Source organism: Manacus vitellinus, unplaced genomic scaffold (genome assembly GCF_001715985.3).
Source record: "Manacus vitellinus isolate BGI_N305 unplaced genomic scaffold, ASM171598v3 scaffold_33_pilon, whole genome shotgun sequence".
In the NCBI taxonomy this organism is placed as follows: Eukaryota; Metazoa; Chordata; class Aves; order Passeriformes; family Pipridae; genus Manacus; species Manacus vitellinus.
Genome location: NW_021940478.1, coordinates 6,336,596 through 6,355,606, shown reverse-complemented (window position 1 = coordinate 6,355,606; position 19,011 = coordinate 6,336,596). Strand labels below are relative to the sequence as shown.

The 19,011-nt window shown below is 41.8% G+C and overlaps 2 protein-coding genes across 4 annotated transcripts; both read right to left on the bottom strand.

The window, feature by feature from the left end:
- Positions 1-1,611: 1,611 nt before the first annotated feature.
- LOC108643205 (leukocyte elastase inhibitor-like) lies at positions 1,612-10,188 on the bottom strand. Of its 2 annotated transcripts, none has more exons than XM_018087550.3 (7): positions 10,100-10,188; positions 8,531-8,706; positions 6,485-6,622; positions 5,543-5,660; positions 4,806-4,948; positions 3,912-4,079; positions 1,612-3,177 (listed from the first exon to the last, which is right to left on the bottom strand). In XM_018087550.3, exons 2-7 carry the CDS (start codon positions 8,696-8,698, stop codon positions 2,776-2,778), a joined length of 1,137 nt encoding a protein of 378 aa, XP_017943039.2. In that variant the 5' UTR covers positions 8,699-8,706; positions 10,100-10,188; the 3' UTR covers positions 1,612-2,775. The 2 variants fall into 2 exon arrangements, with proteins under 2 accessions (XP_017943039.2, XP_017943038.2); XM_018087549.2 differs by lacking the exon at positions 10,100-10,188 and adding an exon at positions 9,397-9,518.
- Positions 10,189-11,759: 1,571 nt separating this feature from the next.
- LOC108643203 (serpin B6-like) lies at positions 11,760-18,748 on the bottom strand. 2 transcript variants are annotated; one of them, XM_029961396.1, is made up of 8 exons: positions 18,638-18,748; positions 17,413-17,517; positions 16,844-17,020; positions 15,668-15,805; positions 14,473-14,590; positions 14,101-14,243; positions 12,664-12,831; positions 11,760-12,230 (listed from the first exon to the last, which is right to left on the bottom strand). In XM_029961396.1, exons 3-8 carry the CDS (start codon positions 17,009-17,011, stop codon positions 11,823-11,825), a joined length of 1,143 nt encoding a protein of 380 aa, XP_029817256.1. In that variant the 5' UTR covers positions 17,012-17,020; positions 17,413-17,517; positions 18,638-18,748; the 3' UTR covers positions 11,760-11,822. The 2 variants fall into 2 exon arrangements, with proteins under 2 accessions (XP_029817256.1, XP_029817257.1); XM_029961397.1 differs by lacking the exon at positions 18,638-18,748 and adding an exon at positions 18,387-18,600.
- Between the last annotated feature and the right edge of the window lie 263 nt (positions 18,749-19,011).

The window sequence follows — 19,011 nt, the reverse complement described above, 5'->3', positions numbered from 1 at the left end:
TTTCTTTTTAAATTACCAAAATCAAAGAGCTTTCCTAAGGCGTCTGTGTAAGCAGTAGTACAGTCTGGCCTACTCATCATAGCACAGTGAGCAAATATTGCTCAGAGTTTTGGACTGTTACAAAGCCTGATCTTCTTAGGAAAGGCCAAAATTGAGACTGAAGTCCAGCTGCTGTAATCTTCTCTTCCACTCAAAGAAACTCCCATGTTGTCTTTTCATAACGGCAGCCAGTTGCAAATTGGTTTTGGACAGGGAAGTTCTTGTTCAAGGACTTACTGGTCCCCTCCTAGGAAATTTAACTGCAGTGAGCTAAGGTTTTAATGTTGGAGTCCCCCAGGTTAATATAAACCAAATAATTTATGTGTATAATGTATTTTTATACTGTGGGTGTGGATTTATGACTGCTACTTTGCTAAGACTAAGGCTAAGCTCCTGGTTTTATATTTTCTACTTTTTTCCTCTGTTAAATCATCTCATACTGAAGATTACCATGCTTTGAACTCAGTGAGACCTGTGTTCATTCAGTAGATCTAGAAACAAAATCCTTCTCAAGAGCTAGTTGAAGCAGGATATTATTTTTTAGAAATGTGAATAAAGTTGGCATGCCAGTTTTCTCTATAGGAGTCAGCCCTTGTCAGTCACTTGTTCTTACAGGAGCACAGGAAAAAAATGAACAGTGTTAAGGAAAAACACAACCACCTTATTGTGGGACATGAATTACGGGATGGGAGTATTGGCTGGGCTTTTGTAAATGCTTGAATGTGAAGCTGATTCTATTGAGATTCTTATTGCTGGATTTTATTTTGCACACATAGTCTAGAAAACCAAATTTATCTCTGTAATAGTTCAGTTACTGAATACTGAGACCAAAGCAATAAATACAGACATGAGTCTCCTCATAAAGCTACACTGATTTGTACAATTATGCAAGATTTTATCTTTCTTCTGATCTGGTAATTGCTGCCCTAAAAGCCTGCAGGAATCATATATCTTGCATGCATTGACTAAGTTTAAGCAAATAGAGATAAGGATGTATTTACGATGAAGTTTTTGAGCCTTCCTTGGGCAAAACTCATTCATGGCAGCAGAAGTTTTATTTGCTAAAATGCTGAAGACAAACGTGCAGAAACCCAGAACTAACGCAATGTCAAACTGTTCCAAAATTTTACATGGTTTTGTGCTAGTATTTGTCTCATTTATTGGTTTTCAAAGTGTTGGGTTTTCAAAGCATTCAGCTCAGAAAGGGTTACATTCACAACTGCACTCTGCAATACACTCTTTCCTTTACAAACCTACCAGAGCCTTTGCTGCCGGGGTATTGCACGCACATCCAGGCCAAGTGTTTGTGCCATTTCATACTGATGGTGACTCTCTCCCTGCTCCCTGTGGGGTAAGCAGCTAAAGTTACACTTCCAGAGGAAGCTAATGGTTCATGCAATCACCTCTTCTATTGACCAGTTTGTTTTTCAGTATTTTCACATACTCTGAACAGGCCAAGGACTTCACACAGCTGGTCACAGCTGCTGCACCAGTGATTTTCCCTGGAACTAGCCTTCAGGTATACAGTTATTTTTGTACTCTGAAATACTAACTTGCACACAGAAGTTTCCATTTTGAACACAAGTTTAAGAAAATTACTTTTATTTGTTGCTTGAAGAAAAAATTAATATACAGTTTGAAGTTACAGAAATTATTGTGCCACACTCAGAGCTGAGGTTGTACAGGTAAACATTACAGTACCCAAGATAAACATGATACAAGCAAATAACCTCCAGAAATAAACACAGAACACTACAGTATGTAATTATATTGGCTCACAGGCACAAGGCTGTGGTACAGTACAAGAGGTTTGTGTATAAAGAGGTAGTGGAAGTCAGTAAATATAGAATCCTTGTACATAAAGATACACATCAGATATTTCTTTCAGATTATACCCAGTTATCCTCTGGGGAGGTGAAGTATCTTTTGAGGATGATATAGGTTCTGGCCAGAATCTAATCTCATATTGACAGCTTCTGAACTTGCAAAAAGGCACCTAAAATGTCTAATCCCTGGCACATTTTCACGTTTTCAATAACTAAAATGGCACCAGCCTGTAAATTTTAAAAATCCTCCTCATTCAAAAGCTCTTTTTCAAGTTTTCTGGCTAATGACTGGAAGGGGTTACTTTTGTTTAAATAGCTTAATCCTTTTTCTATTAATAGATGACTATAAACAAATGTTATCTGACCTTCTATTTCATGACAGAACCGGGTAAACTCAGCTGTTCAGGATATGCCTTTTGGTGCCTAGAAGTATTTTATTACCGTATTTTCATAAAGCAAGGCTTTAGGGGAGGAACAGCTTTGCAAGAACATCCTAGCATATATGCATAAGGAGTGACTGGATTATTAAGGAGTGACTGATTATTACAACAGGGGGCTGTTGACACAGAAAAACCCATGTAAGGACGCACATAGGGTTTTCCTGCGCTTGAGGAGACACACATTTCTTTCAAGACTATTTCTATTTCTACTCCAATTTCAAAAGGTTTCCTCTGTCTACAGTCAAGATTTTCCTCATTTCATTAAAGATGATGTCAATCTCAAGAAAGAAAAATAAATTACACTCCTATATTTCTCTGGAATTGTTTTAATGGGAAAGGCAGAATCTCAGTGAAAGTTACTAGGAACTCAAGACAGGAGCATTCACTTCCTACATCAAAATCCAACTCATTCAGGAGCAAAGTTTTCATTAACAGTGGCAGGAGCTGGTCTGCAAATGCTAAGTTCTCTTTTATGGAGAAGCATATCTGCCAAAGAAAAGTATGGTTTGTGTTGGGTTGTGGCGAATAAAGAAGAGGAAAGGATGGTTAGCATTGAAATCCTCTTCCATAACCATGCAGAGCATAGCAATGCCAGCAGTGGCAGCTGCAGCTTCCGTGCCTTCCTCATTCACTTCTACAAAAGCTTTGTGGACAACTTCAGAGAGAAAGAGGTCACGTGCCCCTGACATTCCCGACAAGTCAGCCTTACCACTGTCAAATACATCCAACAAGCCCATAGCAGCTAAATCTGATTTAAGATCATAGTTTTCTTCCAGCTTAAACTTCGGCAAATGCACATTAACATCAGTGGAATATAGGTGTTCTAGACGTGTCCATTCCTGGAGCTTCTCTAAGGTAAGCTGCTTTTCCAGCTAGAATTAAAAAGACAGAGATCATTACATGTCACCAGTGTAGTCTTTCATTTTCAGTAGCATTTACAAGGCTTTATTTATAGAACACTATACAATGGTAAAGCAACTATACAAAAATGACCATACCCATATCTTTGATACCTACATATAGATCAAACAAATACTATTAAAATTAAGCAGAATCAATGCAGTTTTTACTTTACAAAGTGATGCAGACGTTTGCTTCTTGCTGCAATGTACACACGGGAAAAACACACACTGATAGCAACACAGTCATTGTTACTGTTGAACCTAACTAAATGGAATTACCTAATTAAAAACAAGTAACAAAAATCATAATCAGATAGCTCAAAGAAGCTGATGAGTTCCTGGTCATTTAATGGAAAACAGTCTCTCTACTTCATGCCTGAGAAAATAAAGATTTTCAAAGGTAATGAAAAAAAAAGTTCTGTCATTAAAAACAATCAAGGCAAGTTTATTTCACAGCTAACTCTGTTTTCAACCTCCATCATGCTTCAGTTCAGCAAGCCAGAGGACACATGAACACAAGCTACAAAATCAGAACACAACTCCTCTTCCTGGTGCAGCACATGCACATATTCTTTATTGCTGTGCTAATAGAGAGTTCTCTAAATGATAGATATGGGGCTCGAGAACACAGGTTCATTAAGGCTTTAATTTTTAATGGCTGAACTTAAGAACATTGAACAACTGCATTAGCTTAAATGGCTCACCTTCTGCAGCCCAGTAGAGTCATCTTCAATGTCATCAGGTAACAGGATGATCATACTAAGTTCTCTTCCATCGTAAGGCAGCTCTAAAACACGGACCTTCTCTTCAGGAATGTACCCAAAATTAAATTTATTTTTCTGATACATCATTTTCACTGTCTTTCTTTCTTTCTGGATAGATAAAAGGTAACAAAAGTAACAGTTGAGGAACTACTCATTTAAAGAACTGATAGGAAACAAGTAAGTTAAAACTGCATTTTTGCATAAACTTTTCCTCCATTATATCAGGTGATATCAGACTCCTGCCTGCCTGTTTAAAAACAGTTTGCTCTGAAGATATAATGAGTTTGTATTATATTTGCTTCTCCTTTAGCTTCTATAGCACAGACCTTGCAAGAACTGAATCAATTTCTGTGAGTTGCTGGACCTTTATATTGCTCTAGGCACAAAAATGACCATGTTAAGTAAACAAAGATCAACTCTGTTCAGCATAAAGCAGGTGACTGTATACAGTAACTTGTAAAGCTGTTAACATAACCAGAATACAGAATAAGAAAATGGAGCTTAACCAAAACATGCTATCATTTTAGTACAACTTACCTACCATCACAAACAGTCACAGTTCACAGCTGCTGAACTGCTAGAGGACAGAAATTCTGCTAGGTCCTAATCTATAGGTGAGAACTGTCTCTGACACTGTTCCAGTAAGTGAGACAAAAAATAGCTTGCTGAATACAGAAAAACACTGAAATCCATAAAAAAGTCCTTTCAGGTGAACTGAAAACATTCATTAAAGACTTTGTATTTCTTAATTATCTGTAAGCAAAGCTTCACTTTAGCACCTATATAATTTGACATTTCCATTAGATATACGCTACCAAGACAAATCTGTATTACCTTACTTAACTGAAACGGCATGTCAGTGGTGTCAGCTTCTTTAAATTTCTCTGCCCAGTTCCCTTTGAAATAAATAGCATTCACCAGCACAAGCTTGGTCGAGCTATCAACTGAGCCCTCAGACAGCAGATCAGGGATTTTACCTTCAGAGGCAGCAAAAAAAAAAAAAGTGACAACAAAATCTTGTAATAAGTTGATGGTATATAAAAACATATATGAAGAAACTGATGCCATGGGAATACTACAGATATAAAACTCTAGTCCATTCTGTAATGACATATATTTCAGTACCTGTCTCTCTACTTCACCATACTTTTTAACTTTTGAAACAGTTTTTTGATAAGTAATTTGATGAAAACATAATATTTTTAGCTTAAACTGTCACATTTGACCCATCATACAAGAACCAGAAAACACCCACATTAAGGATTACTGAATTTAGAAATACATACACAATACAGACCAAGACTGTCTAAAAAAAATTCTCCAACTCATAACTATGTTCAGGCATCTCTCCTGAACTCACAGGAGGCACTCACAGCCTGAACACACAAAAAAGGAAAACTCTCAGGATGTTGTTTAAACATCTTGCTTAGGTAATTTCTTGTTTCGTGAATACATCAAATGAATATCCCAGAGCAGAATTAAACTGTTCTAAAGACAGCAGAGAATAAAGCCTACTCCTGCTCCCAAAGTATGAAACGCTGCCAGTTACTTTATTAACGAAAGTAGTTTACCTTCAGTTTTCTGCTCAACCCACTGGTTAATTTCTTTCCTGGTTTCATCACAAGCCTGAAGAAAGTCAACTGTAGCCAAATCAGCTCCATATAATTTCCGTGTATTAGTCAGGAAATCCTAGATTTTGGAACGATAAGAACAGCTTTCACTGCACGCAGATAAGAAAACATAATTATCAGGTAGATAAGAGGTACTCAAACAGATTGTCACCTGCTTCTAACAGTGCACTACCTGAGGGGGATTCTGAGGTTAGCAGGGTTTTTTCTGCTCTTAGAGTAAGCCTCATAGTACACCAGCCACATCTACAGCTGATGGGGTTCTTACTGCAGGTGTTGCAATATTTACCTGTAATTCTCCTGAAACGGGCTCAAGCACAGCTAGAATTAAAAAAACCTCTCTGAAATAGCTGAAGAGGGATAAAAAATAGCAACCTAGATGCAGACAAAATTATAATTCGCTAGCGAAGAGGCATGTTGTTAAGACACATTGAGCATCCCCTACCAAATAAAGAATGTATTACTTAAATATTTAAGTAATGTGGTACTAGACCAATGAAAATCCTAAAAAGCTGATTGCAACAGAAACAGAACTGCCTGTATCCTAAACTGCCTATCCTAACTGCCTGTATCCTCTGCTTGCAACAGAGTGGAATGTTATGATAGTTACTGTAAACTAAAAACCTACACAAGTGATTTTTCTCTTGAGCCCAAGAGCAGCAGAAGCGAACATGCAATGAAAAGGGTTTGCTGTGTAACATCCTTTAGGTGAGATGCACAGATGCCTACAGCTATGAAAATGCATATGCAAGCAGCAATACTTTTGTCAGCTGCCCAGTAACATTTAGAAATATGCCCGGAAATACTTGTACTTCATAAATACTCAAATAGTAGCATTTTCCCACCAGGTTCCACCACACACCATCATGTGGTGCACCAGCGTACCGGCAAAAAGCTGTAGGACTTCTCTCCGAAAAGCCGACTGGCAAGTCGTAAGAGATAGGGAGCATTGCTTCTGTTTATATCCATTGTCAGAGTCTGAAATCTTGAATGAATGTCTTCAACTTTGTCAAAATGAAGTGTCTGAAATAAAAGAAATTAACTAGCTGCTGTTAATACTGTCTTAAAAGAATTTAGAGTGTATCTCTAGGGTAGGTCTGATCCAACAGGTAGGTAGGTTGAAGAAAGAGAAAAGAAGAGTCTGGAAGCTGCTTAGAGACTTCTGTAAACCTCCAGGAATGAATCAAACTGTTTCTTGGTGCTACACAGCCCATGTCAGTCACTTGTATTATGCTCCTGGTTTACGCACAGTCACAGCTGAAGCTGTTGATCAGAACCCCAAGTCCTATCTGTATGATGTCTGTATGCTTCTCCATGGACCACTGGGCCCAAGAACTCATTCCCATGTGGGGAATTGAAAAGAGAGATGGTGCCATGGAGACACTTTTGCTTTATTGGTTCCCCCTTTGGCCAAAGAAAACCTGGGGTTTTGCTTTTCAGAACATACAATCACCACTAGCACAGGTGAGGTCTTGAAAAAACTTGGAAAAATTATCTTTTATAATTTTGTGAAAATATAATTAAATAACAAAATAAATGAAAAATCAAATGCATTACTGAAATTTCTCTTTACCAGTACTTCCTTTTCCAGAGTCAAGCTGTCTGGCCAAGGCTTACAGATATGACAGCACAAGCTGCCAGACCTCATGAACAGGGAAGGCTAGACCAAAGTAGGGACATTCACATCCTAACTTAAACCATGCATTTCACAGTAGGAAGACTGCTATGAAGCAGTCATTGGATTCAAAGGAAAGCCTTCACTTTCTCTCACTGGTTTTTTGGTCAGGCCCTGCTGCCCACCTTACTGCAAGATGTGCTGCACAGATGAATGGCTGAGCAAAAACATCATGTAGGCAACTTACAATAAAGATATGATCACGGAAAAAAATTTCTGTATGCTTGCAAACAGCCCTCAACAATTACTAATCACTGCCTCCTTAATTAGCACCGTGTTCATAAGTAAAGTATTATGGTACAGGAACATGTCCCATTGAGGGTGACTGAGTTGAAACACATTTATTTCCCCCAAGTTCCTTTTGCATGATTTTTGCTGTCAGTAGGTTTATCCTAGGTGGGGCTGTCAGTCTGATTACATGAAAAATGTTTCAAGTCTGTTTGAACACGGAGCTAGAAAGTAATTTTATTGTCTTGTTGAGTAAGCACAGCAACACTCAACGGCATAAAACAGTTCCTCCTAAAGTCCAGAATACAAAGGTGAAATTATTCATAGGCAATGATGACTCCAATGAAAAGTCTCATACGCCCTTTTACAGGCGTTACCCTAACAAAGGTGCAAAAAATAATAGTGAGGAAGTCTCTTTTCCATGCCAGAAACACTCCTATGTGCACCATTTTTCACAAGGAAGTTTTTTTAAACTATCTTACCTAATCTAAGGCTATGCTAAAGATAACCATGCAAGCTTAGCTCCTCAGAGATATCTGAGTGCCTAGCTGACTAAGATATTGATACCACGTATCTCATAGTTGTTACACTTTAAATATAAAACTATATATTACGATTGTGCATTTTACAAAATACACAGTGTTATAACAGTGAACATACTATCAGTGACCTTTTGTGATAAAGTAATAGTTCGTCAAAATCTCTCATAAGGCCTTGCTGCTGAAAATTTTAATCAATTTAAAAGGAGACTGATTAATGTAATTAGTTTCCTACTTTGAGAAACAACAAGTGAAATTAAATGAGCAACAAGGGCCATAGAAGATATAGAGAGAGGGCTCTGGAGCAGGGCAGGCAGAACATAACTAACTGCAGAAATGAATCTGAGAAAGACTCAGTGTACATGAAAGAAATCTTGTCCTGAGCGTATAAAAATAATGCTCTCTTTTCATCTTTCCTACCCTAACGCACAACCATTTTTAATGTAAATAACATATAATATGAAAGAATTTTATTTGGTTTTTACTAACCTTCAGCACCTGGGCCTCTGTATTACCTTTGGCCCCCAAAAGTACCATGGCCAGAGCAGCAGAGACACCAACAGGAGAGAAGAAAACATTTCCTGTTGGGTTGGCCTCACTAAACCTTCTGAGCAGATCAAGTGCAAATCTGCTGTTGGCATTAGGCAGGTTCTCCATGGTTATAGCTGAAAAATAAAACAATTGATAAGGACCCTGGGAAACACTCTTCAAACACCTTGCCTAACTCTGTGTGACTCAGAGAGTAATGTCTGGATTAAACAGATTGCAGCTGTGTACAGAAACAGCAAGAATATCAGTCAGTGCGTTCTCTTCTCAAAAAAAAAAAAAAATCAGTCACATTGAAAAAGCAGGGGATTTTTTCCACGTAAATTGTATATTCCAACCTTTCTTATCACACTAACTTTAAAGAATCATAGAAAAAACTCCTTGCCTTCAGATCTGAAATTTGAAGTCCATGTTCTGGCAGGACTGCAAATTAAAGTCCCTCAGCCTCACAGACCCAGCACATCCCGAGGATCTCACTCCAGCAGCTTTCCCCCAACTCCTCTACCCACATCCTGCACAGAGGACATTCGCAATATCTGCTCAGGGGCATTCAGACTCCTTTCAGCAACCTGCCCGTCTTCATGGCACAAAAACCAGGCCCTGAAAGGTGCTAATCCTGCCAAAGATTCCGTGTACACTGACCTTCAGCACGTAAAACACCGCTGTCTTCTCCAGCCTGCGCTGCCGAGAGCAAGAGAGCTGCCTGCCCTCTGCATCCAGGAACAAACACACCCGACTCCCAAGGGGGCCGGGCGGCCCTAAAGGCTCGGGCAGGGAGAGCGGGGTTCTCAGAGCTGCAGGTGACCTACCGGTCAGCGAAGGCAGAAGCGAAGTGCAGAGCAGAAAAAGCGTCAGGACTGACACTGCACGGTCAGAGCAGCGATTCATTTTGGGGAGATGCTCACGAGGAGGCCCTTGGAGCGGGTGAAAGGTGGAAGGGCTGTGTCAGGCACAAAAAAACACCCAAAGGCCACTGGCAGTACTGCTGGATGCGGTACAACCTTCCTGCTCGCCCAGCTCAGATGCCGGCTGCTCTGTGCTTGCTTGCAGCCGGACTGTCGGTGTGGCTGTTTCTGTCCTGGACCAACTGCGTGGAAGAGTTTACACCACAATGTGCGTGTTTCCTGCACAGTCTTTCTACAGGAATTGCAGAATATCACTTTCAGCTTCCTCCGACAGACGGGTAAACAGCCGGCAGCTTTGCAACGTTCTTATCGAGCTCTATGCTAAAAAACGCCCACTAACATCCCTAAAATTATACGAACCCAAAGCGTACTTTCACTTTCGTTTACTTAGAACTCCGCTCTGCGCAAGCCTTCCACCCAAACCAGCTGTTTTACAGCCTCCATCCAGGCTGCCCAAGAAGCGCCCCCCGCGCCGCAGAGACCACACCGCTAGGGAAGTGCGGAGGAAAAATTTCCCCGTCTCGTCCCGTTACCGCCTCTTTCCTGCAGGATGCCCCGGGGAGCCCCACGGAGCCGCAGCGCAGCCAAGGGCCGCCTGGCCGCCTACCTGCCGGGGCGGCGGGAGCGGAGCGGGATGGGATGGATCGGAAGGAGCCGAGCCGGGCAGTGACACCGCGGGGACACCCGAGGGGACCCTGCCGGGCGGGGGGGCGGAGCGAGAGGCGGGGCCGCAGGTGTTACCCCGCGACCGCGCTCGTCCCGCTGCCCACGGGGGAAGCCTGGGTGTCCCGGCGGAGGAAAGGGGGAGCTTCGGGAGCGGGAATAACCAACAGACCTCTCCTGCGCGAGCGGTACAGGATCGAGGGGTTTTTAGCCCCGTGGGACAAGCGCACCGCGGCCGCTCGGGACAGCGCGTCTCTGTCTTCCCACCCTGCGTCTCTATTTACGCTCCAAATTTTAGGTCAGTCATCTTTGCCTCTTTTTTCCCCCATATTAAAGAAAGTAAAAGCATGGAGGGTTTTCTTCGGCTTATCGCGATCTTTGATCTCCAACAGCCCTCGGTCTGGCCACCAGAACACACAATGCCTGTATTGGTTTCGGGTGCACAGCACCAGCCCTCTAACTGGAGCGCATGACATGCGTCCTGGTGACAAAACTGTTCGGTGTCACCACCCTGCTCTTAGAATAATGCTTTTACTTTCTTCATCTGAGACAGCTGGGTTACTGTGCACTGAATTAAAGGTAGGGCCGTCTAGCACCTTTTGATGACGACCAGCAAGCCTTGATTTGAAGCTGTGCACAAAAACAAGAGGCAGTGTTGCACTCCTGCCCAGAAACAACCAATTGCATAGGGAACCCTTTGCCGGAAAGCCTTGCAAGGCTAACCCCTTCACTTCATGGCAACCCAATTAAGAGCTCAGGTTTCAAAATCTAGAAAATCTCATGTTTAACAATGAATATGAAACAAGCTACATAGAAGCTAGTAATACTATAAAGGAAAAACTGTGGTTTTTTTAATTCATAAAACTGATTTTTAAAAATGCACAATTTATGGTTAAAAAAAGGAACAGACTCCTACAGTGCTTTTATTATTTCGGGAACAGAAAGCTCAAAACACAGCCCTGTGTCAGGAAACTGTTGCAGATCTATCGTTGGTATTATACCATTAAACCACATTCTTTGTTAAAGGACTAGAACCAGGAGACAGGTAATAAACCCAGGTGTCCTATGGTGATGAAACAAAGGTTCTCAACCCACACACACCCCATAAGGACATCTCGGACAAAAACATACTTTCATTCCCATTCCTGCCTAAGTCCTTGTCCAATTAGTAGACAAAAAAAACCCATCTCGGCAGGGTGCTCAGCAACACCTGGAACAGGCTGCCAAAGACTCCTTTCAGCTGTAGGGAATGGATCAAGGCACTAAATGGATGAGACTGGAAGAAGAAAGGGGAGTGCAGCTAAAAAGGTGCTCCAGCCTTGTCAGAAGCAAAAGTAACTTCTGCTCTCTCACAGGCTGTCAGTGCCCGACTCAGCCTCATGGACACTAAAAGTCAAGGACAGGAGAAGCCTTCTCTGAGCAAGTGGGATGTTACTTCTGTCAGCAAGAATCTCCACACCTCCTCTGGTGCCCAGGGAGAGAGGTGTTTTACATGGCACTTGCTGTGGAGCTCTAAGCAGCTCTGTTATTCTTACCAAGCCCCAGATCAAGACCACAGAAGAGGGTTCAGGCACAGCTCAAAGAGGCAATTAGTGCAAAAGGAGTCACCCTATTCTAGAGAAATCTTTATTGTGTAATGGCCCCTATCCTGCCAAGACATCTCCTCTTCAGGGAGAGCAAAACCTGCCACAGAACAAAATGCTGGAAGATTTGTTGTGCCGGATAAAGAAGAGGAAGGGATGATCAGCAGTGAAATCCGGAACGATCCTTACACTGGTCGTGAACATCATTACTGCCGCTGTGGCAGCAGCTGCTTCAGTGCCTTCTTCGTTGACTTCCACAAAGGACTTGTGAACCACTTCAGAGAGCACCAGCTCATTGCCAGATGACATTCCCGAGAAGTCTGCCTTCCCTGAGTCAAATGCATCAGGCATTCCCATGCAGCTCAGAATGGGTTTCAGATCATAATCTTCTTCCAGTTTAAATCTGGGTAAAGACACCCTCACCTCTGTAGAGCCCATCATTTCAGGACTGATCCAGTCTCTCAGCTTCTCATATGTAAGTTCTCTTTCCAGCTAAAAAAAAAAATCCCAAATGTACGTAATTAAAATGAGAAGAAAGTCAATGTTACATGGCCAAAAGTAGCAACTACCGTGTTTGTTTACATAGTACATAACATGTTTTGTTGGGGTTTTTTTACATTCCTCCATATGAGAAACAAAGGCACAGAACTGCTGACAAAGTCCCAAAGAAACGGATCCCAGTTCTTCTTCAACCAAAGGTTCGTCCTTATGGTGACAGGATGAAGAAAAAGTCTGCTCACAAGGCCCTTCACAGTCAGCGTTAGAAAACTTTATTAATAAACTCCTTGCCAGAGCACAAAATAGCCCAAACTTTTATTCCATCTCCACAACAGGAGAGATCCTACCCTTTCCTGTCTAGGTGCTGTACCAGACTTCCTTTCCTGGAAGGATACAGACTGTCTTTGTGTTCAGCTCAACAACTTACTCTTTCCAAGCCCGTGGATCCATCCTGGATTGCATCAGGGAGCAGGATGATCATGCTGAGTTCATTACCAGCATAGGGCAGCTCAAGGATTTTGGTCTGCAAGTTTCCAATATAGGTCATGTTAAATATATCTGTCTTGAACATCATCTGCACAGGCTTGGTCTCGTTCTAAAAATTAAGAGATGTCATCAGTTAGTGCTGAGCTACTGTGCTGCTCTCAAAACACAGAGCAGGCAGCCAGTTACTCAGGGCTTTTGAGAATTTAACCAAAGAGAACTAATCACACACCATGGAGTACAGCCCCACCGCGGCCTTTTCTAAAGCAAGAGATAAACCCCATTGATACACAGTAGCACTGCACAATATTCCATCACAAATCCAAAGGCAGATTATTCACCAGCAGTACATCCTGTTGGTGTTACATCTTGAAACCTGGCCCTAGCTTTGCATTGGTCCAAAGACGCGAAAACAGAATTGTGTCTCTGGATACTCTGCCAGCTTTTTCAACACATTTCAACAGTGAGAGGGCAAGGTCCCCAAAACCAAGTCAGTCCAGCACTCTCTGAAGGGCTGCAGTAGGTAGTATGGGGTGAGCAGTAGCATTCCCTGTTGAAAAAGTGGTATTAACCATTTCAAACATTCTGGGATATTTTTCACCACTTGGGGAGGGACACTTCCAAGTCAGCCAGGAGGGCTTCTGTTCTGCAGAATGTTTCTTTGAAGCAAGTGAGTTAAAGAAGGCATGTTAGCAGTTCTTGTTCCTGACATTGGAGGCCAACCCAGAGGTGCAGGGGATCCTGAGGGGCAGCCATGGCCTGTTCATGACAGTAGCCAAGCCTTCCTCACTAGCCTTGATCTGCTTCTAAAAGCAAGACAGTATAACACGGAGGTCTTCACAGGACATTTTTCTCCCATTTCTTTTGGATCAGTTCATTGGTAGAAATGCAGCAAAAACTACTGAGTGAAGGTGACTTAGATATACAAATTTCTGGAGGAGTATAAGTGCTCTTTTCTGCCTAAAACCTAAAGAAAAATATTTTTCTGATCAACTCCAGTTTCAGGCTGAAATAAGCAAGTTCACTAATCCTGTGAAATTGTTCATGACACTGAAATAACCTGACAACGTTGCTCAAGTGTTCTCTCCTCATCAGTTCTAAGTCCTGTCATTACGTAGAGGGGTAACTTTCTCAAACAAAGAAGGGTTAAAGGAAAAAAAGGAGAGAGAGCATGAAAGAAATACTTGTTAGATTAAACTTTCTAGTAATTCTGTGAAACTTTACAGAAACTCAACAAAGACAGCATCCATAGGAAAGGGAGGGGGCATAAGGAAGTTCATACAGCCTAACCAAGGTCACCCTGCTTGAATGTTTTTTCTTCAGAATGCTATGGGTTCATTTCAGATTAATAGCATATTCCCATCATTTCAGCACATCATACCTTGTTAATATGAAATGGCCTTTCTGTGGTTCCCAATTTGTTGAACTGCTTTTCCCAGTTGCCTTTGAAATAGATGGCATTCACCAACACAAGTCTGGTCAGGGAATCAAGAAGCCCCTCTGCCAACAGGTTCTGAATTTTACCTTTATGATACAAACAAACAACATTTAAGAGTTGGACACATATCTAATTATTATCCAGTACACTATCAACTCTGCAATTAAGACACAAGAGAGAAGAGAATTATGTACCACAGAGAGCAGGAGCTCAACAGTTGGGTTGTTTTAATTCACAACCTTATATCCTGAAATAGCTCTTTACCCAAGCCATGGTCACCAGGAAATACAGCAGGGCACTTGGCAAAGCACTCACCTTCAGTCCTTTCCTCTACCCAGCCATTGATTCGTTTTCTGGAATCCTCCCAAGCGTTCATGAAGTCAGTCGGTTCCAGTCCAGCGTGGTAGGATTTCTGACTCGACTCTAGAAATGACTAACAGGGACATGCCCAACACATTTGCAGCAAGAGATCTGACTCTCACTCAGACATGCAGGATTCTTAAACACACCAAGAAAATCTGCCTACTTTCCTCCCCCAGCTTCACATAGAACACTTAAAGTTCTGGCTGACATTTGTAAGATTTATACAAACTATTTGAACTGGGAATTGTCCCCTGTATGGTTTCAGGTCAAACGTCTTATTTACTGTGCTACAAACCTCTATGTAACTTCACTGACAAATGAAGTGGCTGCTGTTTTCGTGGGGTTTTCTTCATGGTTCAGCGAGAGATCATATGACTTCCTAAGCTACTCTCTACATAAATTTAATTGTTACACTTCCCAGACTAATGGAAAACTTTTAGTTCAGTTGAAAAATTAATCTTTCATAGACAGGATAAATCATCCCTTCTGTCTGACTTAATATACTTATAGCTTTATTACACAGAGGCAATGTTTGAGACTAGAGTCCGGGTAGTTTTTATCTACTAGACAAATGAAACAATAGCACTCTTCATAAAAGAAACACTGGAAATGACACCCAGAGGAAAAAAAAAATAGAGCCTTACATGTTCTTGCACCTAGGGAAGCATTGAAAGAAACATGTATAACACAGTATCTATTATCCTTATTTAGATCTTCTGATAAGGAAAATCTTAAAAATCCTGTATTGTTCTCACAATGCTATCTGGATCACTTACCTAGGAGACAAAAACTACAAAATACTGCCCATGCTGAAGAGCAGTAACGACTCTTTTCTTTGGTCATATTTCCACACAATGAAGGAAAAAGAAATACATCAAACGTGTGTCCCACAGCCAAAAGTGTTAGTGGATCACAGAACCCTCGAGATGGAGAGACTGATGGATATTACCCTACTTTGCAACATTCAGGGTATCTGAAAAGAAATTCTCCACCAAATTCAGATAGCAGGCTCTGGCATCATCTACTGCATTGCTAGTCCAGCTCAGAAAATTTGGAAAGCAGAGCCAAAGCCTGCCTTTGACCTCCAAACCAAACAGGTAGCAAGTACATTATACTAAGAAATGCCACACATTTCATGGTTACTTACTGAGAGAAACTCAAATGTCTTTTCCCCATAAAGCCGGTTTGCAGTTCTCAGGATGTATTTGGTGTTTGGATCGTTAATTTCAGAGAGAAGGGATTGATACCCATTGTGAGCATCCTCAGCTTTGTTCAGAGAAAGCACCTGCACAAAGACAAACATCCTCAACAGGCCTTCTCAAAACACACCTGCTTCAGCACAATGACTTTGAGTTTTAAAGGACTTCTACGTTAAACACTGTGGCTTCAAGGCAAAAGATTTTTCATCCCATCTGAAGTTTATCATACAAGGCACATAAGATGCACCCAGACAACCCAGATGTTGTCAAAGGAATAAATTAGGGAGCACAAGACTCAGCAATACTGATTTTCCTTCCATCAAGCCAAGCACTGGAGGATCACAGAATGGCTGAGGTGGGAAGGGACCTCAAGAGACCAGGGTACGACAACCTGCCCAAGCAGGGACATCTACAGCCAGCAGCTCAGGACTGTGTCCAGATGGACTTGGAATAACAACAGTATGAAAAAAATAGGATTTTGGAGTCAATTTAATAGATTTAAATGGTAGCAAAACAGGATATTATATTCCTCTTTTGCTTTGCAAAAAGGGCAAACATCATAACACAAATGATTGACTGCTCATTTCATGATGTCATTTGCATATGTTAAACATATGCCAAGCAGTATTTGCAAACTGAGCTAGATTTAAAAAAAAACTAAAAACTAAACCAAGGTGCAGTTACCACTTTGACATGCAGACAGCAGGGATTTCTTTTTTTTATGTGCCTGGATTCATTTTGAAAACATGTGTCATCTCATCTTAAGTGCAAACAAGAAAACAGAAGAAACTATCACACATTGCTAGAGATTTATCCAACCAACAAATAAAACCCCAGATACCTTTCAATTAAATTTGGAAAGGAGATCTGTCCGTGTGAAAAAAATCAAAAAAACCCACCCACAACAAAACCTTGAAACCTTGAAATTTCTACTAAACAAAGATTCCCCTATAAAAGCAATGAAAACAGGTTGTCCTTACACACACACACACACCCCCCTCCCAAAGGAAGATCTCTGCTCTCTCAGACCACGATGACAACCCTAGTTTAGCAGAAGTGCATATCACAGACTATAAGACACATTTGTTGATCACATTCAATCCAAGAAGTCTATTTTCACCTACCTTTGTTATTTGAGCTTCGGTGTTACCTTTTGAACCCAGCAAAATCATAGACAAAGCAGAAGAAATACTAAAAGGGGAAAAGAATACATTCTGACCACTTTTCTTCTCACACAGCTTTCTTAAGAGGTCCAGGGCAAAAGTGGTATTTGCTGCACACAGGCTTGCCATGGTTTCAACCTGGCAGGTAAAACACAGAACAAAAATGGATCGAATTTATTTGAACACAAAAAAACTGGTTCTCTCTTTCACATTTCCCTGCATAAACTGGCCAGCAATGTCAGCATTAGGCTGGAAAACTATCGCCTGAATGGAAAACTGATTTGGTGGCACAAGCACCTTAAACCCCATACAACTCTCTTCAGTTATTTTAGGGATTTACTGTCTGCTTTTGTTTTTCAATCCCATACCTACGTATTATTACATCTTTTGAGATGATCAGGCACAACAGGATTTTGTTCAGAACTCACTGAAAGAAAGCTCTCTTGACCTCACAAAGAAAATAATTTGCCTTTATACAAACACCAGACCAAAAAGTTAGACATCACAACGGCCAAATTACAAACTCTTACCTTCTCTAAGTCTACAGATCTTCAGCTGTACCTTCAGCTTCCTCCTACGTGTGCACACTGTGTTTTAAACAGCTGGGCTGGGAGAAGTCAGCAGAATGACTTGTCCTACAAGATAAAAAAGGAAAGAAAAAAAAACTATTTTCATCAGCATGACAGATTACAGCAATTTCCTACTGTAATATAAAGAAAAAATCAAAGTCCATTTCAGTTCCATTTTATTGCCTACAACACGGAAACACACACAATAAAATCTTAGTGCCTGTCATCCTCATCTCTGTAGGTAGTTAACTTCAGATTAAACCACACACCTATAAAAAGAGCAATAAATACTAGAACACTGAGTTAACCACAGATAGGTATCATGAATCATAAGATAGTAGCTGGTAATAAATGTCTCCATGTTTTGTTCTTCCCTTAAGGCAGGGCCTACTGTTTATACGTTGCCAAAAAATACAAAACCAACACCTTATTCATACTACTGATTCATTATCTCAGATAACTAGGTGAAAAGTGCAAGTTTCTGCATGCATGGTTTTCCACCCAAGAAAATTTCTTGCTAGGAGCTTCGCTATAAGCAGTAGCAATTTTCTCCTGTTTCTCTTCTCCCATAACTGAAAAAAATGCTAACCAAACAAAGAAACCAAGCAAGCTTAGAGGGAAAGAATCCTCCGTGTCTGAAACATGTAACTTAAGTACTTTATAGCGTAAGTAGGAGACACATAGTGTTCACGTTAGTTACAGTGAAAACCGGAATTTTCCTAATATCCCAATACCTGCAGATTGCTAGCAAAAAAGTTTTTTGACCTCCAGGTCAAAGCACACAGGAATAGTGACAGCAGCAAGCACTTATTTCCTAGAAAGTTTCCGCAGGGCTTGCATGTCTATTGGCAGGTCTGCAGGTTAAACTTGTTCAGCTTCCCAGGTCCAGCACACCCCACACATCTCACTCCCGCACCTTTCCCCCTGCTTCTTACAGCACAACTGTCCAATTTGCCCGCATCCTTTCAGACCATTTCAAACTCCTACGTGGAGGCGTTTGCACCACAACGTGGGGATTTCCAGGACAGTCTTCCTACAGCAATTGCAAAATATCATTGTCGGCTCCCTCCGACAGAGGGATAACCGCCCGGCAGCTTTGCAATCCTCTTCTAGCAAAGAAAAACCACCGCCACCTTCCCGCCCCCAAAGCCAAACCAATACCCGAAAGCGCCTTTGATTTCCTTACACCAGCCGAGCAAGCCTTTCACCCAAACCATCCAGCTGACGGCCTCCAGCCCACCCTGCCCGAGAACAGCCCCGATTTTGCGCGAAGACGAAACATTTCCGCATCTCTTCCCGTTACCGCCCCGTTGCCCGAGGACGCCCCGGGGCGGGGGTAGGGGCGGAGACCTGCGGAAGGCTGCGGAGCCCCGGCACAGCCGAGCTCACCTGCCCGCAGCCCTGCCCGGCCGGCGGGAGCGGCGACAACCGCGGACACACCGCCCGGGTGGGGCGGGGACCCAGGGGCGGGGCGGGGCAGCCACACAGAACCCAGGTGTGCTCTGTCCAGAATCGTTCTCCTCGTACGACAGATTTTAAAATCTATCTATAATTTACGGC